The following is a 21,840-nucleotide window of genomic DNA, read 5'->3' as shown; positions in this document are numbered from 1 at the left end:
TATCGAGCTCACAAAACTATAGACCTAGATTGCACCCAATTCAACTCGAGACAGATCATAATGCACACACGGTGATGCAGCCAAAGATTGGGCCACTCCACTAATCATAATTAGTCTAATATGCGATTTGTGTTGTTTTAGGATTTCTTGTACACACTGGTACAGTCTTAGATAAACGGGAAGCGGTGCTGTTTATAAGCAAGTCTTTTTCAGGAATTCTCTGTATTTTTTGCAGCAAATATCAAAAGCCAAAAGCACATTTTTCAGCACCTCAAGTCAAGACAAATAGAAATCTCCCAGAAGCTGTACGTCTTGTTCTCTCTCAAAACACCAACTTTTTTTTGTTTTCATTATTTAGGATATTGGGTCTGGGCTCAACATAGCCGGAAATAATCTAGCAGTTTGGATCTCATGGAAGCAGAGAGGGTTTTGGCGAGGAGAGATGTAGCCTAACATCTCAGCGTTCCGGGGACTCTAAGCAAGCTAGAGGCTTCTTGAGTCTTCAGGGAGACTTCGACTCGCTCAAGCTCTTCTCACGACTTGGTATTTTTTATTTATTTTGTGCAATGATAACGCCCAGTTATCGATCTGAATAGGCACATAGGCTTCAGCTTGGCTATATTCAAGAGGCACCGACGTCGTGGATGGGTGCCACTTCTTGCTTCGAAATATCCGGATCATGATTAGTGGTGGTGTGGCGTTCTAGAACAAGCATGTTTATAGAAAAACTAATTGAGCTGCGGATTGGGTGGTCTCGTATGTAGCCGATCACTTCAGAAAAATTCTGAGTTGGAGAGAGGGAGTTGCTTAGAGCGCTCCATAATTTGCTGTTTTTTTGATTTTTTTGAATGTATTTGTACTAGAACTGTATGAATAATCCGTTTAGCGAAACAAAAAATACATAAGCCAACCTAAGCCTCCATATTACATCTTTACTTTTAATAACACTCATTGGGTGGCCTTAAACCTCCTATTTCAATAAAAGGAGATTCATACATTCCATGTAGCATCATCATCATGATGTCGCCTGCAATATATGGCACTCATTTTGAGTTGAGAGAACTCCAATATTATAGCCCAATAAATTTTAGTTAGTTTTCTAAATTTTAATTAGAAAGACCTCCTAGCCTTTCATGTCTAGCAACTAAAAAAACAAAAGTTAATATTGGCATCCTACATATAGAACTATTTTTGGCATTCATATGATAATATTATTTAAATAAGCCTTTTCCTTCTTCCCCATAGAAACATGATTTTTTAGAAATCTTTAGGATCCATAATGAAGCAAGAGAAACCAAAAAAATCTTGATGATCTTGTATCATTTTTACCCACAGCATTAGTGCATCAAAAAATTTCCATATTCATATTGAAGAAAATTTTGTGATTGCTAGATTAGCCTATGCTTCCCAACCAGGGCTTCAAGAAATCATAAAACATGATTTTAAAGGTCCGTGTCTAGTAATATGAGGATTGTTGGAGAATGATGCGCTTGTTATTCTCTATTGACATCTAGCATTTCTACAGAGAGACCAATAATGCTAGTGACTAGATGGCATCTTGTGTAACGAACCATACAGAATGATTTCTCCTGCTGATTTTTTTGTTCAGTTTTTAAATATTTTATTTTTCAACTCACACGAATGTGTCTACTTATATTTAGTCTAATTTAATGCATCCATTTTACCAAAAACAAAGTTTGTGTTTAGTATGGTTTGTTAAAAACTTAGAATGCAACGAGGAAAGAAAAGAAACAAAAATAGAATTCCAGATATTGAGTAGACTCATATAACTTGTAGATCCAAAACTTGGAAAATGTCTCCCATGCGATAATTTAAACTAGAGATAACCCATCCTTGCTCGTGAAAAAGAAAGGGTGGCGGGATTTAATAGGCCGGGCCAGTTCATGGGCTACTGGACCGTCGGTTCAGATTGTCGTTGGTGGACTTCGATCCCTTTCGTTTGCTTTCTAGGGCACTGATGGCGGCCCGCGTTGAGCTCGACCCGAAACCATTATGCGAACGAGCGTCCGGATGTCCCAGTGTTCTTGAATTAAGGAGAAAGCTCCATAGATCGACGGGGACTCGGCGGACGCGAGGAGACGAAGGGGGGATTGGGAGACAGAGACGAATGATTCTTTCTCGGAAGCAGGTTCAGCAGTATGCTTGTGATTTATTAGTCAAATTAGACAAAGGAAAAAGAGTGATGGTGCGAAGGAAAGAGGAAGGGAGGCTTCCGGAAATCTTGAGACCAGAAGGACAAGTACATGAGAACGGGCCAAAGGATGTCCTCCTTTGTTGGACCGTCACGTTCTTTTCGATTTTTGGGGGAACAACGTTGGCCTTTAGGGTTGATCTCATCATCCCTTCCTTGATGGCGTTATATCTGCGGATTGAAGAATCCCTGCTGCGTCGGTGCCACAGGAGGGGGCATTGTTTCATCCTCTGCAGAGGTTCGAATTCTTCTCGATCTTACTGAATATATGAAGTCTGTTAATGTGCTTAATTTCTTGCTGCAAATATGTGTAACTATGTGCTATATCACTATAATTTCGACTGGCTTCTGCTTTGCTAATAACTTTTATATAAGAAGGATTCCTTTTGCATTGTTTGAATTAGTGACAGTTCGAAGTCAAGACTATAAAAGGAGTCATTTTTTATAAATGAAGGAGTCTTTTTAATGCTGAAATCTAGCTAGTATCTTTACAATTAGAACCGAAATTTAGGGGCCTTAAGGGCCTGAGAGCCATTTCGAAGAAAGGTCTTATAACCATCCTTGTGGCTTTGGAGACATTAATTCGGGAGGCCTGATGAAATTTAGATTAAGTATTACACATTTGTTCTTGAAGGCGGACTTTGCTGCAACGATGAGGTTGACCTAGGTGTCATGAGTTCGAAACATGGAAATAGCACATGAACGTAAGGCTGTGTATATCTGACCCTTCCTAAATCCTGTAGCAGCGGGAGCTTTGTGCATTGGACCATCCTTTTATTGCATATTTATTATTGTAAGAAAAATGCTACTTTTATTCTAAGGTTTGTACATTTATATTTCCCATGCTTATTAGCTAGTTTTATCATAGGGAAAAGATTCCAGCTTTTAAGATCTAAATATTGCACTGTTAAGGAACTTTCATTAATTTAGGGTTCTTAGTTCATCCTTAAAGAAGGACCTCGATGCATGAAATAGATTATGGGTTCAACTCATTTTTTACATCAAAAAGGACCTTGATTAACATTTTTCCAATTTCGATTCCAGCGTTATCATCCTTGGGATCAACCCATATGCGAATCTTGTGCTTTGCCCAAAAATGGAACATTTCTGAAAGTAGCATTTAGCATGTCATTGTTCTGCTATTGCTATAAGATGATGCCAGAACGTGGCTTTTGATTGCACGGCTGAAATTTTCATTCAGATCAGCATGGACCCTATCTGCTATGGAGAGGATTATCAACCGTATTACCTGAAAGTTTTCCTTTAGGCTTTACTTTTATCGACTTGGGTTCTACTATGATGTGAAAAGCTTAATGTACTGTTGGTTGTGTTCTTTGTTAATAGTGAAACTCTACTTTGATTCTCTAGTTTATTGATGTAAATGTGAAGCTTTTAAAAAAACTAGATCTGGGTCTTGGTTTCCTTGGCAACTTTTTTGTTTATAAGTAGAAATAGTCATATTCCTCGCAATTTTGCATCTCTAAGATAAGCTACAGTTCTTCATATACTATTGGCTTTTGTAGGTGAGATTGAAAACTCATCCAATTTACGTTGCATCATATTCCTTGAAGTTCAAAATTTAGCCACTGAGGTATGATGCCTTTGAAACTAAATGGGCAGTTCTCATCAAAATCTGGGTTTTATTTGAACAATGCTAGATTAGCAGATCAACTGCTACACTTTCCTTCAAAATCAAAAGGAGAAAGTTTAGCAAAATTCTCTGTATCTTTTGCCAAATTACATGATGCATATGAACCTGCAAGCATTAGGTGGAAAATCTGTACTTATGATGATACAGTCAACGGAGTTACTCAAAAATATTTAAGCAACTTTCTCCCCGAGAGTCCATTTGTTAGATCAGGTGGCTCCAGATGTAAATCAGAAGAGGATCTTTCATCTCACGAGCAAGGTCCTGAATTTCCAGCAAATCATCTAGCTATTCTTACTGAAAAGTTAAAGGCTGTGCATCTGCATTTATTAGCGTCTGAACACTGGAATGCCTCTCAACTGAAGTTATGCCACGGGTATAATTTTAATTTGTCTCCATATATTTAACTTCTTAAACTTGTTCAATTTATTATTTTTTTATTACAAATTGTGATTTTAGTTAACGAATGGACATAACATTCCAGAACCTACTTGGCGAGCGCAAAAAACTTGACCCATTATTTGGCATTACAGTGCCTTGATGTCCAACAAGTTGAAGAAAGCCTTTCTTCCATAGGTCTGCTAAATTTGGAATCTATGAATTCTCACATTCTTGCAAGCATCAATTCAGTCATTCAGCTGTTGGAAGACCTGGTACCTATAAAGTACAGTATAAGAGGTAACACAGGGAACATGGATAGGGTTGATTATGTTGCTGCTGAGCAGATTGAAAACCAGAGAGAGTACACCATAAATACCATGAGCAAAATAGCCTCTTCTCATGCATCAAGACTGTTTGGCCCATCTGATGACGGGAAGCATGCCCATATTATGGTTACCGTTGGAAGAGAAGTTATATCCAATGAAACACTTTTAATGGATATTCTTAAAGCAGGTGCCAACATAATACGAATTAACTGTGCACATGATGACCCAACTGTTTGGAGTGAGATAGTAAGGATGGCAAAGCACAGCTCGCAGATATTAGAAAAACCATGCCGCATTCTCATGGATTTAGCTGGACCAAAGCTCAGGACTGGCTATGTAGTGAAGGATGCAATTGCAATGAGAATAACCCCACAGAAGGATGCAAATAGTGACATGATTTTCCCAGCTCATATCTGGTTATGTTCTGCTGGAAGTAGTCCTCCTTCTCACTTATCACAGGATGCAATTGTTTGCATAGACCAAGAGTTTTTTAATAATCTCAAGGTTGGTGACGTTCTAAGCTTTGTTGATGTTAGAGGAAGAAAGAGGTCTTTTAAGCTTCTTAAGAAGTATCCTGTTGTTGCTGGTTCTGGTTATATGGTGGAGTGCTCAAGGACTGCTTATATTGGATTAGGTACTAAACTCTTTGTCAAGAAGGATAGGAAGCTTTCAGTTGGGCAAGTAGTAAAGTTGCCATCCATCGAGGAATTTATTATGCTCAAGGTAGGAGATTTGCTAACAATTTCTAGAAATTCAAGCTTCTCTATGGATAAACCGGGTGGCACACCATTTGGATCAGCAAGAATAACATGTTCATCCGACCACCTTTTTGACTCTGTCAAACCTGGTGAGCCAGTTGCATTTGATGATGGGAAAATATGGGGCAAAGTTCAGAAAAAAAATATCGATGAGATTATTGTCTTGGTCACTCATGCCAGTCCAGAAGGTTCCAGACTTGGCTCTAGGAAATCCATCAACATACCCAGGAGTGAGATGCAGCTCAAGGGCCTAACTTCAAAAGACCTTGTGGATCTTGACTTTGTGGCTGCTCATGCTGACATGGTTGGTATTTCATTCCTTCGGGATGTCGATGATATAGTGACTGTTCAACATGAACTAGAGAAAAGAAAGCTTCAGAAACTGGGGGTTGTGCTCAAAATAGAAACCAGTGATGCTTTGGAGAAATTGCCTCAGTTACTATTTCAAGCGATGCAATTTTCAAATCCTCTGGGTGTTATGATTGCCAGAGGAGATCTGATGGTGGAGTGTGGATGGGATCAGATGGCCGATATTCAGCAAGAGATAATGTCCGTTTGCAGTGCTGCTCATATCCCAGTGATTTGGGCAACTCAGGTTCTTGAATCACTTGTCAAATTTGGCCTTCCTACTAGAGCTGAGATCACAGATGCGGCCAGTGGATCAAGGTAAATACAGAATGTGAACTGCTTTTCTTCCATATTTGATTTTTTTTTTCAAGTTCATGCTTTGACACAGAGTTTAATAGGATTGGATAATCAACACTGCTTCTTTCTTTCTCTTGTTCTTTCTCTATTTTTTATGTGTTTTTTTTTTTTCTGGCTTGGGTGGGGAAGGCCAAGCCTCAAAAGGAGGAACAAAATATTACAACCTGACCAGTGCTTTAGTTTAAAAAGTAGAGATAAGTAGAGTTGACTCTACCCCGATCTATGGTGAATATCTAGGTATAAACTTTATTTGGCATCAGCTTTGTATTAGCAGTCTATACATGCGGCCATTTAATCCAGGAGGATGCATATTTCATGTGCAGGGCAAACTGTGTTATGTTGAACAAAGGGGAACATATTGTACAAGCTGTTGTGGCATTGGATTCTCTCATGAGCAAACATTCCACGAGGAAGAACAAGAAGATGCTACTGAACCCACTCCTTCCTTCTAACTGATCGAGTCAGTAACATGATACTTGTCATTGTATAGTAAAATTTGCATGTAATTTGTAATGGATTGTAATGGTTTCTGGGATGATGCCTACTGCCACTACTTTTTTCTTTTTCAGCTTGTTTGGGTTATCCTCATGACTATTAGCTGTTGTTCAGAGATATCAAAGTAACTCGGAACATTTTGATACAACTTTACAGATACCAACTCAAGGATGGAATAATTTGGGCAAAGAGGTGACAAATTAAAAGCTAGGACAACACTATAAATGAAATATTGAGCCAAACTTTTGCCTGTATATTGCTATTTCTGTGATATTTTATGCAGTTGATGTTGTGGTGGATGCCTCAGTTCAGAATATGGCTGGTTTTTCCTTTTCGTTTAAATAGAAGAATCTGTAGGCAATGGGTGTCATAATGGGGTTACCTTCCTCAAACCATCCCGAATCTTTCAAATCCCGGTGGAGGTGGGATTCAATCCCGATTAAAAACTACCAAAAACTTGTTCCGTTTGATGAGCTGGCACAAAAAAAAAAAACACTATATTACCATGGTTTACTTCTTATCATAATTTTTATGTGAATTCAAAAGAATGTTTTATTCTATATACGTGGCCTAAACAATCGAGACTATCATGTAAGTTCAACGGAAGAAGCTATTAGGAGCCAAACTCCGATCCACGGGAAGCCGTAGCTAGACGCCAGTGACCAAACAACCACATAATTCCCTCGGACGACGGTGTATAAGCTGTCCGCCGCTGACCGGATGTATCCGTCGCGCGTGGTCCAGTCCAAGAGCGGTCATTAGATAGCCGGTCCTTCGGCAATGACGCCCAGCGACGTGGCAACCAAGATGAATCGCTCGCCGTGTCTGACATCCAAGATTCTTGTGGTTCCCATTAGCGCCATGGAGATTCTCCCTCTTGGCATCACCGGTAATTGCTCTCCGACGATCTGATTCTTAGAATTATTAGGGTTTCGAAATCTTTTGTAAAATCCGAAGAAGGGGATGAGTGATCTGTTCTTTCTGAATCTTTTTGCCCTTCCGGTCTTCTTGATGTGATTAAACTTCTGAGTGCTACTGTAGGTTTTTACCTATCACGATTTAGCCTAGACTAGAAGAAAACCTAGGATGGATCTGTCGCGCGTGGTCCAGTCCAAGAGCGGTCATTAGAAAGCTGGTCCTTCGACAATGACGTCTTGCGACGTGGCAACCAAGAATCTCTCGCCGTGTCAGACATCCAGGATTCTTGTGGCTCCTAGAAGCGCCATGGAGATTCTCCTTCTTGCCATCGCCGGTAATTGCTCTCCTCCGATCCGATTCTTAGAATTGTTAGGGTTTCGAAATCTTTTATAAAATCCGACGAAGGAGATGAGTGAGCTGTTCTTTCTGAATCTTTTTGCCCTTCGGTCTTTTTGATGTGATCAAGTTTCCGAGTGCTACTGTAGGTTTTTGTCTGTCACGATTTTGGCTAGAGTAGAAGAAAACCTTGGTTCATTTCTCTGTGTAGAATTTCTGAGCGTGAGAGCCACCGGGGTTTCTCACGATTGGGGGGTCAAAGATTTTCTTTTTTCTTTTTAGCAAAAGATGTCAAGATTTGTTAGGAGCATACATTGAAAAGGATATTTTGGACGAAGTTGTATTAAGGTTTATTAGGTCTACTTTTAATGCGTTCTTGTGAGGAAAAGCGTGAGTACGCTTGATGAAAGGGCATCGAAACAGTAAATAAGTGTCGTTACCTTTTAATCAGTTGAGACTTCTTTGCAATCATAGGATTTCCATTGTTTTTTTGGGCCTTCAAGAGAAGTGTGCAGAATAAAGTAGCAGACATAACCCTAGATTCAAAATTGCAGCTGCACTGCTAAACAATTGAACACCCAGCAATTATATTTGAGAGCTTGTACCCTTAATTATGATTGTACGGATGACTTCATATTGGATCTTCTTTTAATAATTAGATATCTGAAGATAACTAGAAGTGAGAGTTGATCTTAACATGCGACTTATATAGCATGTATCATGCCTCTGACTGGTAAAAACTCACAAAATTTTAGTGCTTCAAACCTTTTAATTACTTATCCAAATGTTCTACAGTTCCAAGGTACTGAGGTATTCATGATTTCCAAAGTGAAGGTCATCATTCACCACATGATGAAATTTCAACTTGCGAAGAACTTTGTATGTGCTTTGATATCAATACTTGAATCACTTGAACTTCCTCTATCAGACCTATAAACAACCTGAGACATTTTGTTATTGCTCAAGGAGACTATAGTTTCAATAAAATTCTATTTTTGATATAGAAACATTTTATGGCGAATTAATTGCTTACGTAATTTGAGAACTCATAGACCAGTTGTAAATCTTGAAGGCCTTTCTTAAGTTGCACCTCTAAGAAAAAATTCAAAAAGTTGATAGAATAAAAATCTTGTACAGCTGCAATTGTCTCTTGTCTCTAAGTGCTTGAAACTTTTGCATGGAAGGCACCAACATCTAACCCCTCATGTATGATGCAGTCTCAAGTTGTAAAATCCGCCGATGCCATGGTCTAGAGTACATGCAACCATTAAAATAATAAATCCATGAATGCTTAAAGCTTTCATCCATCTATTTTCTCATATCATTAATCTTGTTTCCCTCTCTCTATAAGAAATGCATACAAAAGCATGCATGCATTATGCGTCTACTTTTCTATAGATAAATATGTAGATAGCACCAGTGCCTTTTTATTTGATATCCTGATGACTCAACATGCGGTATGAACTGGATTGCATGTGATGTTTCCTGATTATATCATGAAATTCAAATGTGAAGCTTCTTTACTTGCTTAATGTTTATGTATTGCAATCTATTTGCAGATTATTATAGTTAACACAAGTAGACAGCATTAACTGTGTACATTTGAACTGCACAAGTTTGTCATCAGCATTATACCTTTTACTTTATTAAATATAAAATCCTATTTCTGGTGTCATGTGAACCTTATATGGAATTGAGTGTTTGATTAGGAATCTTTTCTTTCTTAAATGTGCTGGCTTCTAGTATAATTGGATCTCTGTACACATCATTTACTTTTTTTTTTTTTATATATAATTCTTGTTTCTGTTGTTTCACTTCCATTGTTGATCTTTTCTGGTTCTCTGACATGATACACAAAGGAAGCCTTTAGATGCAGCTACCTGCAGTTTCAGTCCAATCAGTTGTCTGTCATGGATCCCTTCCAAATCATGTAATATTTCTCCTAAATATGTCATGTTTGCAGCAAGAGTTGCTATACTTAAGATGTTTGTTCTACATTGACCAAATATTTATAGATCTTCACCTTTGGTCTATGTTGAATGCCTTTTTAGATTGTATCTTACTGTTTGAAGGATGGGTTTTCACTTCATTGATCTTTGTTGCACTATGTAGCACATACTTCAAATATCAGCAGTTATCATATTCTTTGTGTAGTTAGTTAAGGGAGAGGGTGCACTATGTTGGCTTACTATCTCAATCTTCTTGACATTTATATTCCAGTATCTTAAAAATGTATCTAACAGAAACTGGGATATTGAAGCTACAAAACTTATTCCAAGATCCTTTTGCTCATATCCTTTTTCTAATCTGTGACCTTTTCGGTTTAAACTTTGATACTTTGAGATATGAAACACTTTTTGTGGATATTTCTTGCATAGACTATGGTTGTCCAATGACCCCCCCCCCCCCCCCCCCCCCCCCTTTCTCTCTTTTTTCTTCATGTTTCCATGTATAAATTCAAAAATACAAGGAAACTATAGAAAAAATGCAGAAAATTATGTAGTTTATGAAATCAGCATTTGATATATGATATATTGTTAATATTTTAGCTGCTTCATTGCAGTTAGAGGTTTTTTATAATGTTTGATATCGGAAAAAAAAAATAAGGCAGGACTATTTTGATCAGAAGTTGAGTTAAACAAAAATGACATTTTAGGTAGTTTTATTTACACTTCCACCCTGCCCCTCCCCTCTTTTACAAAATTTCTAAGTAGGAACTTTGACTAGAATCAGGTCTCTTGGTTTAAGAAACTTAAGGCATCTCTATTTTGAAAATGATGTGCCCTGAGATTAATGTTTCTAACCTAGGATTCTGGGGTATTTAAGGGTTTTGCTTCATGTCATGTAATGGGAAGTCTCCAGTGGAGATAAATAAAATTTGTGGAAATCTGTTTTTAAGGAAACACTAATGTTACAATTGGTGCAAATCAACATGCTCATAAGAGGAAGAGAAGGCAGACTTTCTGATTATTTTATTCTGTCATTGCTAAGGCTCAAACAAAGGAAAATCAGATTTCGATATTGTATGTTCAGAAATTTTATGAGTACAGACCATAAATTGTTTGTGGAAACATTAATTGGGGTTACCTGGATGAGCCAATATTAGCTCAATTATAGGCAGTGACTGCTGTAATGGTAAATAGTATCCAGAACAACCAATAAAGGACTTTTCACTTGGACTTTTCAATATATATGATTACGTCATGTTAAATAATTTATATTTATTATAATTCATTGCCAAATGGCATTATGTCACTGTCTCACATTGTCAAAATAGCTGCTAGCAACTGTTAGAATTGGATCCTATTTTGCTTTTGCTTTTATTAAAAAACAATAGTAAGCTTATGGCAGACAGCTATAGCCATTATGAAGTTTATAAGGTTTCTAGACTTGTTTTTATATATGTAGAATAATGTCATGAAAATCTTAGGGCCTGTTTGATATCATTTTTTTCTTCTTTTTTTTTTTTTGATAAAAAAGGTAGAGATATAGAATCCAATATAAAAAGTTGTTTGTTTGCCTGTTTCTATTTTTTTTAAATAATTTTTATTATTTATGAAAGAAGTAAAAGTGAAAAATTATTTCTTTCTTCTTCTTTTTTAATGACTGTTTTAGGTGGGCAAAGGACTCATGCATATCGGTTTCGGGTGTGGAGCTGAAGGCCGCGTGGGCGGACCTTCGTCACGCCTAATGTGTTTTACGGGCCAGTTCCATTGTCCTGGAGGGAGACTCGGCCACGGTCATCAATTGGATCCGGGGGGCCCTAGGGGTAATGGTTGCGTCCACCCCTTGCTTCAAAATATCTGGGCAATGGTGAGGGATGGAGGGGCCTTGTAGGCCAAACATATTTTCTGTGAAGCTAATAGGGCTGCGGACTGGGTGGCTACTTATGTAGCCAGTCACTCCGGTAGTACCTTATGGGTTGGAAATGGAGAGTTGTCCCTGACACTCTGAGGTATTTTATTTTTTGATTTTATTGGGTGCATCTGTACTCGTCAGGTATGATCCACCCGCCTTAGCCAAAAAAAAAAGAAAAAAAAGGACTCATGCATCCCAACTCCTCCTGACTCCCCTTCGGCTTCCTTCCCAACTCCTTCCGATGTCCCTAGCGACCTCCTGTCCCTCCATCGTACCACCCTCTACTCCTCCAGCACCTCTCTTTGTCACCCCGCGCATCCACATTTCCTGACCTCCTAATTTCTCGTGTTCCACCTGCCCTCCTTGTCCTCAATGACACCGCCTCACCAACACCTCCACCGAGGTCTCCATCGCCCACGCCGTGCACTCCCTCTCGCGCTCCGCCTCTGCCCGGTTTGTGCCTTCTCCAACCGCCCCCGCACAATGGTCGTCGGCTTCACCCAGGCGGAGCACATCCTTAAGTGCCTCTTCCTCTAGTTCGTGCCTCTATTGATTTTCTAAATTGATCCCCTTCCTTTCTTCTCTTTATAAATCCAGTTATTTCTGACACTGAATTTGTCACGCCTCCGACCCGAGATCGCGAGCCGGGGGTCCGCGGCAACCGCCGGATATCCGTAGAAAACTCTCCCCACGAGCATGCAAGGCATCTCATCACAATATCAAATCAAGCAGCGAAAATATTTTAACTAATATTATGCAAATTTTATTTCTTTAACTAACACAACTTACAATGTCTCACAAGTCTAGCAATAGTCTAAGATAAAACATCAATTTAAATAAATCTTAATTTAAGATAACTTGTGCCTCAATTCTTCTAGTCGCTCTCCCATTTTGTAAAACCACGATAGATTAGTGCTCGAAATCTGTAAAACAACAAAAATTGTATAATGAGCTAAACAATCCAGTAAGTAATAAATAACTTAACTAGACAATTCATATAATAACATAAAATATAAATACAAATTACGACGAATCAGCATAATGACATAATCAATTTCTTTTCAAACACAAATCCATTGAAATCCATATCTTTCAAATATCCATATACATAATCATAAATCCGATTCGAAACAAATCATATTCAACTCAACATCCTTTAACTACGACCACACTTATACCCTGTGGCTAGGTTAGAAATAGAACCGCACTTATACCCTGCGGAGTGGGCCTGAATATCGCACTTATACCCTACGGAGGGGGCCAAAATACCACACTTATATCCTGTGGTGGGGCCTGAATTGCCAATGCATAACCTCCAATTGGCAAGGTCCAGAACATAGTCAAGCTGAGAGTTCCAAATTTGATGCATATCAAAATTCTTTTTGTAACGCAACAGATATATCATAATCCGATCTAAATATGCATTTACGATGTAAGAACAGTAAATATAACAATAGTTCGAAAAATATTATTCCAATTCACATATCTATTTTTCATTCAAATTACCATCTCGTAAAATTCATAATTCACATATAAATTCATTAACAATTTATTCGATGCAAAAATAATATTATATAAATGAAGAGTCTAGAAAAGGTAGTTCATTACTTACTTCGAACGCGATCCACAACAAATCCAATTAATCTCACAAATTTCTTGCAGAACCTAATATCCAAAAATCATATTTTTTTTAAAAATTTATTACAATATATATAAAACTTAAATTTTAATATTCTCCTAGGGCCGACCTTGCAGAAGTGTCTAGCACCCCGGGTTCGGGTTCATACTCGTAAACCACCCTCCTCCCTTTATTTTATTATTATTATTTTTTTCTTTTTCTTTTCTTTTCTTCTCTTCTTCTCCAGAAGCTTCCTCTCCTCTCTATTTTTTTTCTTCTTCTCCCCTTCCCTCTTCTCCCGTGACCATGGAGGGGGAGGCGCGACCCCATGTAGAGGCTCGGGAGGGGGGGTGGCTTGAGGCCGGCGGCCGGCCGGCTGTGCCCGCGGCTCGCGGTGGCCAGCCCTCTCTCCGTCCCGTGGAGAAGAGAGGGCTTGGGAGGGCGGCGACCGACCCTCTCTTCTTCCCATGGAGGAGAGAGAGCTTAAGAGAGGAAGAGCCCGCGGCGGGGACCAGCAGCATCAGCGACGCTCGCGGCCGCACACGGGTAAGTCCCCTCTTTCCTCTCTTCTTCTTTCTTTCTTTCTCTTTTTTTTTTATCAAATGGTATAACAAAGAGGTGAAGGTTAGGAACCCTTACCTCAGCCCCGATGAAGATCCGGCGGCACTCTTTCTCTCCGGCGGCAAACGGAGGAGAAACTCGTGCCGATGGAGACCCGCCTTTTTAATGGCTCTCTCTTCCTCTCTCTTGGCCGGCAACTCAAGGAAGAGAACCCAAACCAGGAGGAGGGGTCTGGCGGCTCTTCTCGGATGGCCTCACAAGAGGAGGTAGAAATCCTAGAAAAACTTGGAGCTAGGCTGGTCAAGTGGACCGGGTCCAGTTCTAGGGTCTCACAGAATTCCTCCCTAATCTGAATTTGATGGAAATTTTTTTAGAAATTTTTGAGGGTTTTCATTTGTTTATGCAAGTGAACTCTCTAGGGTTTCTTGGGAGATTGATGGGGAAAAAAAAAGAAGCGACGGTTTGTGGGGTACCTGGAGATGGCATTTTTGAGCTGAGGGATTGGGACGGGCGCTTCAATTTTTTGGTACTTTTATCGTTTGGTTTTAATTGTATGAAAGAGGGGGGAATGGTGGACTTCCATTAGGGGAGGAGGGGGGTGAGCAAGGGAGGAGGCGAGGTGATACAGAGGGTGAGAGGGATTGGGGTGGGATGAGGAGGGGATGGAGGTGGAACCCTTGTAGCATGGATCCACCTCTCTTCTCTATGGGGTTTTCATGTTCAAAGCATGGATTCCTCCATAATCTGAAATTTCCGTTCATCTTTTATAAATCCAAATGATTTTTTTTTTAATCTTCTCATTTCATTTGATGTGAACTGGGGAACAAGAGTGGAAAGGATCCACCATGAATGGAGAGAAAACAGAACAGTTACATGACTTAACATCTGGATCAGTTCCAGCTGAACTCTATCTCCAACATGCTTTTGGAAGATGTTCTGCCTCTTTTAGCATTTCAAAAAGAATACACACCTCTTGTTGAGGAAATTGTACATTGATGTTGTAAGTTGTTAGTTCTGTTGAAAAAAAAGTGACTACCAAACATGTTTTGGTTGTCAGAAATCTTTAAAAAATGGAAATAGAATTCTTGTTTATAATTTTTTTAAAAAAGCAAAGTGGTAGTGGTGCCAAACGCAGACCTAGACTACATCGAATCAGTTTGCAATCAGTATGACAAGAAAAACAAATTGTCCATGCCATAAGTTATTGGCGATTCTATGACCTAAAACAAAATCAGCATGAGCAAAAAATCTTTATTCTTCCTGTTTTTCAGACATCCACGATATTGATGACCAAGAATTAACCTGATCCGAGGCTTAAAATCATCAGTTGTACAGACTTTGATTAAACTCCAACCACTTGCTTGGCATGACATGTTCTGTGAAAATCACAAGTATATTGAGGCTAAACAACTCATTATGCATGATTATGCAGCTTCATGATGCAAGAGATTATGGCTCTACCATCTAGCATACTTGCATATGAGCACAAACCCTGGAAAGAAGGATTGGTAGGGCTAAATGTACTAAGAAGAGATTTCTGGGAATGTTGTCGGGTATGGTTAAAACCTACAAATTAAAAGAAGTGAAAATTTCACTAAGCTTTAGAGTCACTTTGTGCCAAAGGAATTCTTGTTATTTACATCCAGTGGAACATTTTATGTCAATTTCATTGACTTGTTTGTTGAGAATCCATGCAGAATTACATCTATGGGTAAGCTGCAGTTCTTTACTTGGGTTGTTAATGTCAATATGAGCTACTATTTTCTATAAAAGAACTCAAGATTTAGTGGTTGCCCTTAACGGACTTGCCGGATTCATTTTTCCTTTCTGACATCAAAGCCTGCTTTCATCACTATATTAGTCTAGTCTTGACTTTACCCTGCACTTTCACTTAAGGGCTCGTTTGGTTCGCGGGAAGCATTTTCCCTCCTAGGAATATGATTCCTGGAAAACAAATTCCTAGGAAGAGAATGCCTAGGAAAGTACTTTTGGCATGTTTGGTTGACCATGGGAAAGTGACAAATTTCCAGAGTGTTTATGTTTGGTTGGCCATCCACTTTCCTGGGAAAGTTATGTATAATTTCTGTTATGCCCTTAATAAAAATTAGGTCTTTAATGCCTCTTTAATGCTTCTTTAATGCTGAAGGGCTTTTTTGGGAAAAAATAAAAATGGAATGATTCCCGCCTCATGGGAAAGTAACTTTTCCATGTTTCTCATGGGAAAGACTTTTCCATGAAATGTGGGAATCATATTCCCATGGGAATACAATTTTTCCATCTCTCTCCTTTGAAAACTCCAACCAAATAAGAGGCATCTCATTACTTTCCCGTTGACTACACTTTCCCCCCTTCTTTTCCCGCGAACCAAACGAGCCCTAAAAGGAAGCTGGCCTGTACTTAACTAGCGGAATGTACTTAAGTCTGTTTAACCCCTATTGCGCAAGGCTTCTTTCCGACTACCAGGACTGAATCTCTATCTTTCTGGTCCACTTTCTTTCCCAGCTTATATACCCCAACCCCTTTTTACCTTTGGAAAGACCAAAAATTCAAGAGCCTGTCTTTTGATTCCATTTTGTGGTCTTTAGCCTATCTTGACCCGCATTTTGTCTTGCCCATGGGACCTTTTCCTGAATGTCTCAGCAAGCCATCCCTTGAAACTGAGCCTCTCCTTGACGCCTTTGAGCCCTGATCACTTTTTTGAGAAAACGGCAACCCCAGCTTCAAAGTTTTCCTTTCTACTCGTGGAATTAAATTGACTTTGGGAGAGAGCGTTAGACATTAAATAAATTTTTCCAATAGTATTGAACCGATTCATTGATTGATCGCCCCAAGCCCGTGTCAGGTTGGATTAGCCCTCTCTTTTCTAAATTGAGGACTCCTGAATCAAATCCGGTCCCAGAGGCATCTCGAAAGAAAATATCTATTTTCTGAATTTGACATTGAGATTGATGGCTAACGTGCATGATATCTGTAATGTTTTTTTTTTTTTTAATTTCATTGTTTCAGGCAATATGTAAGTTCATCTTGCAGAGCTGGCATCTTCTAAACCAAATGGACAATTTTCTCCATCAACATGTAGAGTTCCTTTAAGCAATGCAGTTTCTGGAAAATACCATATCCGACTCCAGGTGATATCAAACGAACATCAAGACAGTATCTTAAATTTTTTGCCAAGCTATCAGGAGATGATGATTCTGAAAGCAACAGCAGGAAAACTTACGAACATACGCTCGATGCTTTTACAGACAAATCAGGAAGCAATCTTAGGTCTGACAATTCATCTTTAGGATCAACTGAATCAAGTTCTCATGTAGAAGAGGGCTCAAACTGTCTGTCCTTTCCTAGACAAGAGCTTTCACAGTATCTGTTTGACCATCAGGTTTACCTTCACAAATTAAGGGTTGTGCATTTGCATGTATTGGCATCAGAGCAATGGAAATTTTGTCTTAAAACATGCTGCAGGTATAGTGTTATTCCTCTTGTCATGTGTCCCCAACCCTTCTGAGCTGTTTGTCTTCTTTCCCCCCTCATGCAATTGGGTTTACATCTTTAGGTGTTATGATTGCTAGAGGAGATCTTGCAGTGGAGTGTGGATGGCATCAGATGGCCAGTATTCAGGAACAGATCTTGTCCATCTGCAGTGCTGCACATGTGCCTGTTATTTGAGCAACCCAGGTTATAGAATCGCTTACAAAATCTGGTGTTCCTACTAGAGCGGAGATCACAGATGTAGCCAGTGGCCTGAGGTACAATTGAGAGCTGATCTTTCATTTTTTCATTGGACTATTTTTTAAGAGGCAAAATTCATCTAAGGTTATCTGCCTTCCAATTTGTCAGAAATCATGAGTTCTTCATTTCACTAGCTAGCCTTATTAAAACTATCAGTAATATCTGTGTGTGAAGAGGTGGTGTTAGGGGCGGAGAGTCCTCCTAGAAGGATTTGAGCCCAAAGCATATCATCTTGAAAATCATGATAAGTAATCTAAATTGATAATCAACATTGTTGATTTTGATCTACAAATTAAGCCAGAAAACTGAAAATCAAATATTTGGAGGTCCCTACCAATATGCCAATTTTTATGCGATATGGTACAATGTTCTGGATTCTCTCCTTACGTTGACTACATGTATTTTAACATCATGAAATGGCTTGTCATGTGTTTTCAGTTGATAAATTTATGTTTAGGTCTTCTTGACAGGATTGTAGCACAACATACACTGCTTTCCCCTCTGCCTGTGTTTGTGCATTTCTAGTTGAGGTAGAATCCTGTTAATAGGATTTCCTATCAACAGTCAATGATGGACATTTCAATTGAAAATACATCACAAGCATGGTGTGTGACATCTAAATGTCTATGCATAAAAAATTTCCTACTAATGCATCAAGAGAAAACAGGCAATCTAGTCGGCATGCTGTATTGTTTGGATTTTAAAATGTGTTGCATGAACATGTGCCCTGACACCCTGGACCCATCTCTCTTGTTTGTGATACACATATATAGCTAGATGACCATCTGCAATCATAGTTCATAAGTAGCACACATGTTAGAATTATTGTTATGCTTATCAAGTGGTGGTCAGGTTTGATTAATTTGAAGCCCCCTATCATCCCGGTGATCTTTGATAGATCCTACTGATTATGCAGGGCTAGTTGCATGATGCTTAACAAGGGGAATCATATCGTAGAGGCCGTTGCAACTTTGAACTCTATTTTGTGCAACTGTACTGCAAAGAATGTGAAGACCTTACTGAAACCACTTTCCCCATCAAGCTGCTAAATCAGTCACTTTGCCATTGCCCTTCTACACCAGATCCCTTGCAATCTGAATCTCCTTGGTTCTATCAAATGCGTCTATGATGGCGGTAGCTATTTTATACTTATGCACTAGTTTTCAGGTTCTGTGCAGAACTGTCTGTCGGGCTTGCATCTAGGTATGGTGTTCTATGCTTCATTATGTAAATCAATGTGATTTGATTGTTGTATATATAAATCATAGAATTGTTACAGGGTTATGTATATAATCATTTCATGTCGGATGGTTTTGTAGCTGTGACAGAGTCGAGAGGTTACCAAATTACGGCAAAAACCAGACTCTGCTTGGTGAGTGTGACCGAACTGTTGTGATGATAGATAAAATCTGAGCTAATGATTGTGAATTGGTGATTGTAGGTAACACTCATGTATGTGGTGGATTGACGTTTTTTGTTGAGATAATCGCCATAAATACTCCTTTTGAGTATGAGGTTGGAATCCTTTCCTTACCTAGCCTTAATAAACAATTTAAAGAAAGAAGTGAATGTCAAAATGATCCTAGGAAAAGCTTATACGAGCTTCCAGTTTGTATTTAATTTCATGGATACTGGTGCCTCAGCCCGTGGGAACTGGAATAATCAGTTTCTTCAGTAGCCTGAGTTTACCAACAATCGAGTTCAATTTCAAAATTCTTTTCTTTTCTTCTTCTGTTTGCCAAATGATTTTCCCGGAGTCTTCCTGAATGATCAGATTGTTCATGAACCACTCGATGCATCACAAATTTTTCGACTTGTTCATGAAACTGACGTGGATTAGATGTATGTTATCTGCTTTTGATGGACATGTTGGTGGTGTTAGAAAATCCAGATTCCAGACCGGGACAAGCTGTTGCAGCTTAAATTAACTGTCTCGTTGTCAAGAAAAATGAAATTTAGTCTCGAGGCAGCCAAGGGGTGGACACCATCATCAGCTTCCGTCAGCTCCAAGAGGCATTGACGCATTGTTTGATGTTCCATACATGTAGAGAAAATATAAGTCGTGGTATTGAAGGAATCGAAGTGGAGAGAGAAACTCGGCAGAGCTTAGAAGGTAGTGGAGGAAGCAGGAAGCTTGCATGCTTGTATTCCAATTATTTTCGGGAATAGAGATTCTATCTTGAACATGAAAAATTCTCAGAGTAGCTCTCCTCCACCATTGCTTTCCCAGTATTTTACCCTGCTTCCCTATCACACGGTTCCCATCACCACGGCCTCGAAGAGAGCTAAGAAGAGAGTAGGTTGCAGATCCTGGGATCGCGGGATGGTGGTAATAATACACATTGCATCATAAATTTCCGAACGACACTGCTATCCCGTCCGATCAGGCAATTATCAAATCCAACTTCTTGGTAACATGAATCAGATTAAACTTTGCTACACGGTGAAGGAAATACTACGATTCTTTAGATGCAGAGTAAGTGGAAAGAACTGTGATACATACAAGTGCCGTGTAAGAACAGGCGGCCTGATGATTAGCACGGACGTGCACCAGCTACCGAGCTCCCTCGTTAAGCTGACTGGTCACAATCAAAAGATTGGCTGTAATCATGATGGCCTTACCAAACAATGAAATTCAAATGATGCCTGATCTGGACTGTAAATACCAAACGCAAGGAATTGAATATTGAATCGAAGCAGACTTAAAACCTATCAATGAAACTCTTATCCAATTTCTTAATAATTTACAAATAACATTGACCACTATCTCCTTGTCATGGGGTTTTTGGCGCACAATTTGTGCACCAACAGCCTTAGACCACCATAAACATATGACAAGACGACAATGCAGGTTAAATAACTGTCTTGGGTTCTCAGATTGAAAATTTAATGCTGCAAGCGCAAAGCTAAGTTTCAACCTGTTATATACAACTTGTCATATCCATTCACACTACTGCACCATACAATCAAGCACTTGGATAGGATCGATAACTTCAAGATAATACATTCTTATAGTGAAAATGCGGTATCATGGCTAAAACTATGCACTAATGCTTTTCAGCAGAAAAATTGGGTTCTGCTGGCTTCTGCAGTAACATCACGGGAAGTCTCTCCTGCAAGCGGGCCTTGCGCGTTCCATTTCGCCGCAAAGTCCGCATGACATTCACGGCGAATCTTGAGGCATATAATGTGGCACCAAGGCTTGGTGAACCGGCGCCACCGCTTGCCATTGTGGCCTGCAACCTTTCCTCCTCTTCATGTAGAGCATCCTCAAGTTTCTTTCTTGAGTACCTGCGCCATGCTGCTTGTATGAAACAAGCAGCCCATGTCCTCCACTGATGCGAATACAACCTGAATGTATGCTGGAGCTGCTTGCTGTGGAGCCTCCGGAATTGTGAAGCAACTAACTTCAAATCTTCAGCCATTAGAGCAAAAGCTTCAACCTCGGACAACGCCTTTACTGTCCTTGTTGAGCTGGGGAGGCTAGAGGCTGAGTGAGGGTCCAGCGCCCACGTGAGAAGCTCTTCTCCACAGAAGTCCCCAGCCTTCAGAACATCTAAATTAAAGAAACCAGTTCTTCCACCATTTGTGGTCATACTCTCTAGCTTTCCTCGCATGATAAATAGCATCTCATTCACCGGGTCCCCTTCACGAACAATGCAGCTGCCTTCTGTGTATAAAACTGGTTTCAAACGGTCACACATGGCATCCATGAGTTGATCATCCATCTTTTCAAACATTGGAACCTAACAGGAAGAGGAAATATGCATGAAAACCTCACCACTTTTTACATACATGGCATGCTTCTAAAATTATCAAGATTTGACTGGATTTAAAGAGAAATGTACTATAGTTGGAATCCCCCTTTGAAGAATGCTGAATATTACCTGGCCTTCATGGAAATCAATCTGTGGGCTGGAGGTACGTTATAAATAAGGCAACTTTAACAGTTGATAAATTTTACACCATGGAGGCAGTATATTGTAGGATTGCCTAGAGGAGTCGTCTGCAATTATTGCTATTCGGTGGGCATGTGGATGCACACAAAGGGCTTTTGTTTTTTCCTTTTGTTGAAACTTGGTTTGGGCGTTTCTTTTACGGTTCCATAAAAGGCTTTAAGTTATCCAAACATAATAGTTTAGAAGGATGTTAATAATGATGATATAATTACCTGAGAACTAAAATGCAGATTGTTTGATTAATTTGACAGATGGTCTACATTCAAGTATCCAACCGCCAAGGCTGTTTTTCCTTGATAAGTTGGGTTTCAGAGAGCAGAGCTTCTTGTCCCTATG

General features: G+C 39.4%; 2 protein-coding genes and 1 long non-coding RNA gene across 15 annotated transcripts in view; 2 read left to right on the top strand and 1 right to left on the bottom strand.

Annotated features, from left to right (window-relative positions):
- Window positions 1-1,933: 1,933 nt before the first annotated feature.
- Window positions 1,934-6,779, top strand: LOC103702963 (plastidial pyruvate kinase 4, chloroplastic-like). 4 transcript variants are annotated; one of them, XM_039129146.1, is made up of 4 exons: window positions 1,934-2,450; window positions 3,736-4,236; window positions 4,345-5,991; window positions 6,354-6,779. In XM_039129146.1, exons 2-4 carry the CDS (start codon window positions 3,806-3,808, stop codon window positions 6,484-6,486), a joined length of 2,211 nt encoding a protein of 736 aa, XP_038985074.1. In that variant the 5' UTR covers window positions 1,934-2,450; window positions 3,736-3,805; the 3' UTR covers window positions 6,487-6,779. The 4 variants fall into 4 exon arrangements, with proteins under 4 accessions (XP_038985074.1, XP_038985075.1, XP_038985076.1 ...); XM_039129147.1 differs by having other exon boundaries at window positions 3,257-4,236; XM_039129148.1 differs by having other exon boundaries at window positions 1,934-4,236; window positions 6,354-6,490; window positions 6,682-6,767.
- A 446-nt stretch (window positions 6,780-7,225) lies between these two features.
- LOC103702962 lies at window positions 7,226-19,272 on the top strand. 9 transcript variants are annotated; one of them, XR_005512949.1, is made up of 7 exons: window positions 13,596-13,801; window positions 16,823-16,944; window positions 17,062-17,278; window positions 17,370-17,562; window positions 18,462-18,748; window positions 18,825-18,917; window positions 18,987-19,272. It is a non-coding gene; the product is annotated as an uncharacterized LOC103702962 (long non-coding RNA). The 9 variants fall into 9 exon arrangements; XR_005512947.1 differs by having other exon boundaries at window positions 13,606-13,801; window positions 18,865-18,917; window positions 18,987-19,270; XR_005512942.1 differs by having other exon boundaries at window positions 13,592-13,801; window positions 18,462-18,917.
- Window positions 19,273-20,397: 1,125 nt separating this feature from the next.
- LOC103702961 (cyclic nucleotide-gated ion channel 1-like) overlaps window positions 20,398-21,840 on the bottom strand; it is a 28,122-nt gene continuing 26,679 nt past the window's right edge. For both annotated transcript variants that reach the window (XM_008785620.3, XM_026802949.2), the window contains one exon: window positions 20,398-21,291. In XM_008785620.3, the coding sequence (XP_008783842.2) occupies window positions 20,593-21,291 (699 nt within the window). In that variant the 3' untranslated portion in view covers window positions 20,398-20,592. The remainder of the gene's footprint in view (window positions 21,292-21,840) is intronic.

Source organism: Phoenix dactylifera, chromosome 8, assembly GCF_009389715.1.
Source record: "Phoenix dactylifera cultivar Barhee BC4 chromosome 8, palm_55x_up_171113_PBpolish2nd_filt_p, whole genome shotgun sequence".
NCBI classification, from domain to species: domain Eukaryota; kingdom Viridiplantae; phylum Streptophyta; class Magnoliopsida; order Arecales; family Arecaceae; genus Phoenix; species Phoenix dactylifera.
The sequence above is the reverse complement of the archived record's forward strand: the minus strand, read 5'-3'. Positions and strand labels throughout refer to the sequence as shown.

What these genes read in the sequence shown, in the direction of transcription:
- LOC103702963 (XM_039129146.1), top strand. Translation starts at nt 3,806, where the DNA reads ATGATGCCTTTGAAACTAAATGGGCAGTTCTCATCAAAATCTGGGTTT. An exon ending in CAACTGAAGTTATGCCACGG is followed by an intron (nt 4,237 to 4,344) that starts GTATAATTTTAA and finishes ATAACATTCCAG; the next exon opens with AACCTACTTGGCGAGCGCAA. An exon ending in GATGCGGCCAGTGGATCAAG is followed by an intron (nt 5,992 to 6,353) that starts GTAAATACAGAA and finishes TTTCATGTGCAG; the next exon opens with GGCAAACTGTGTTATGTTGA.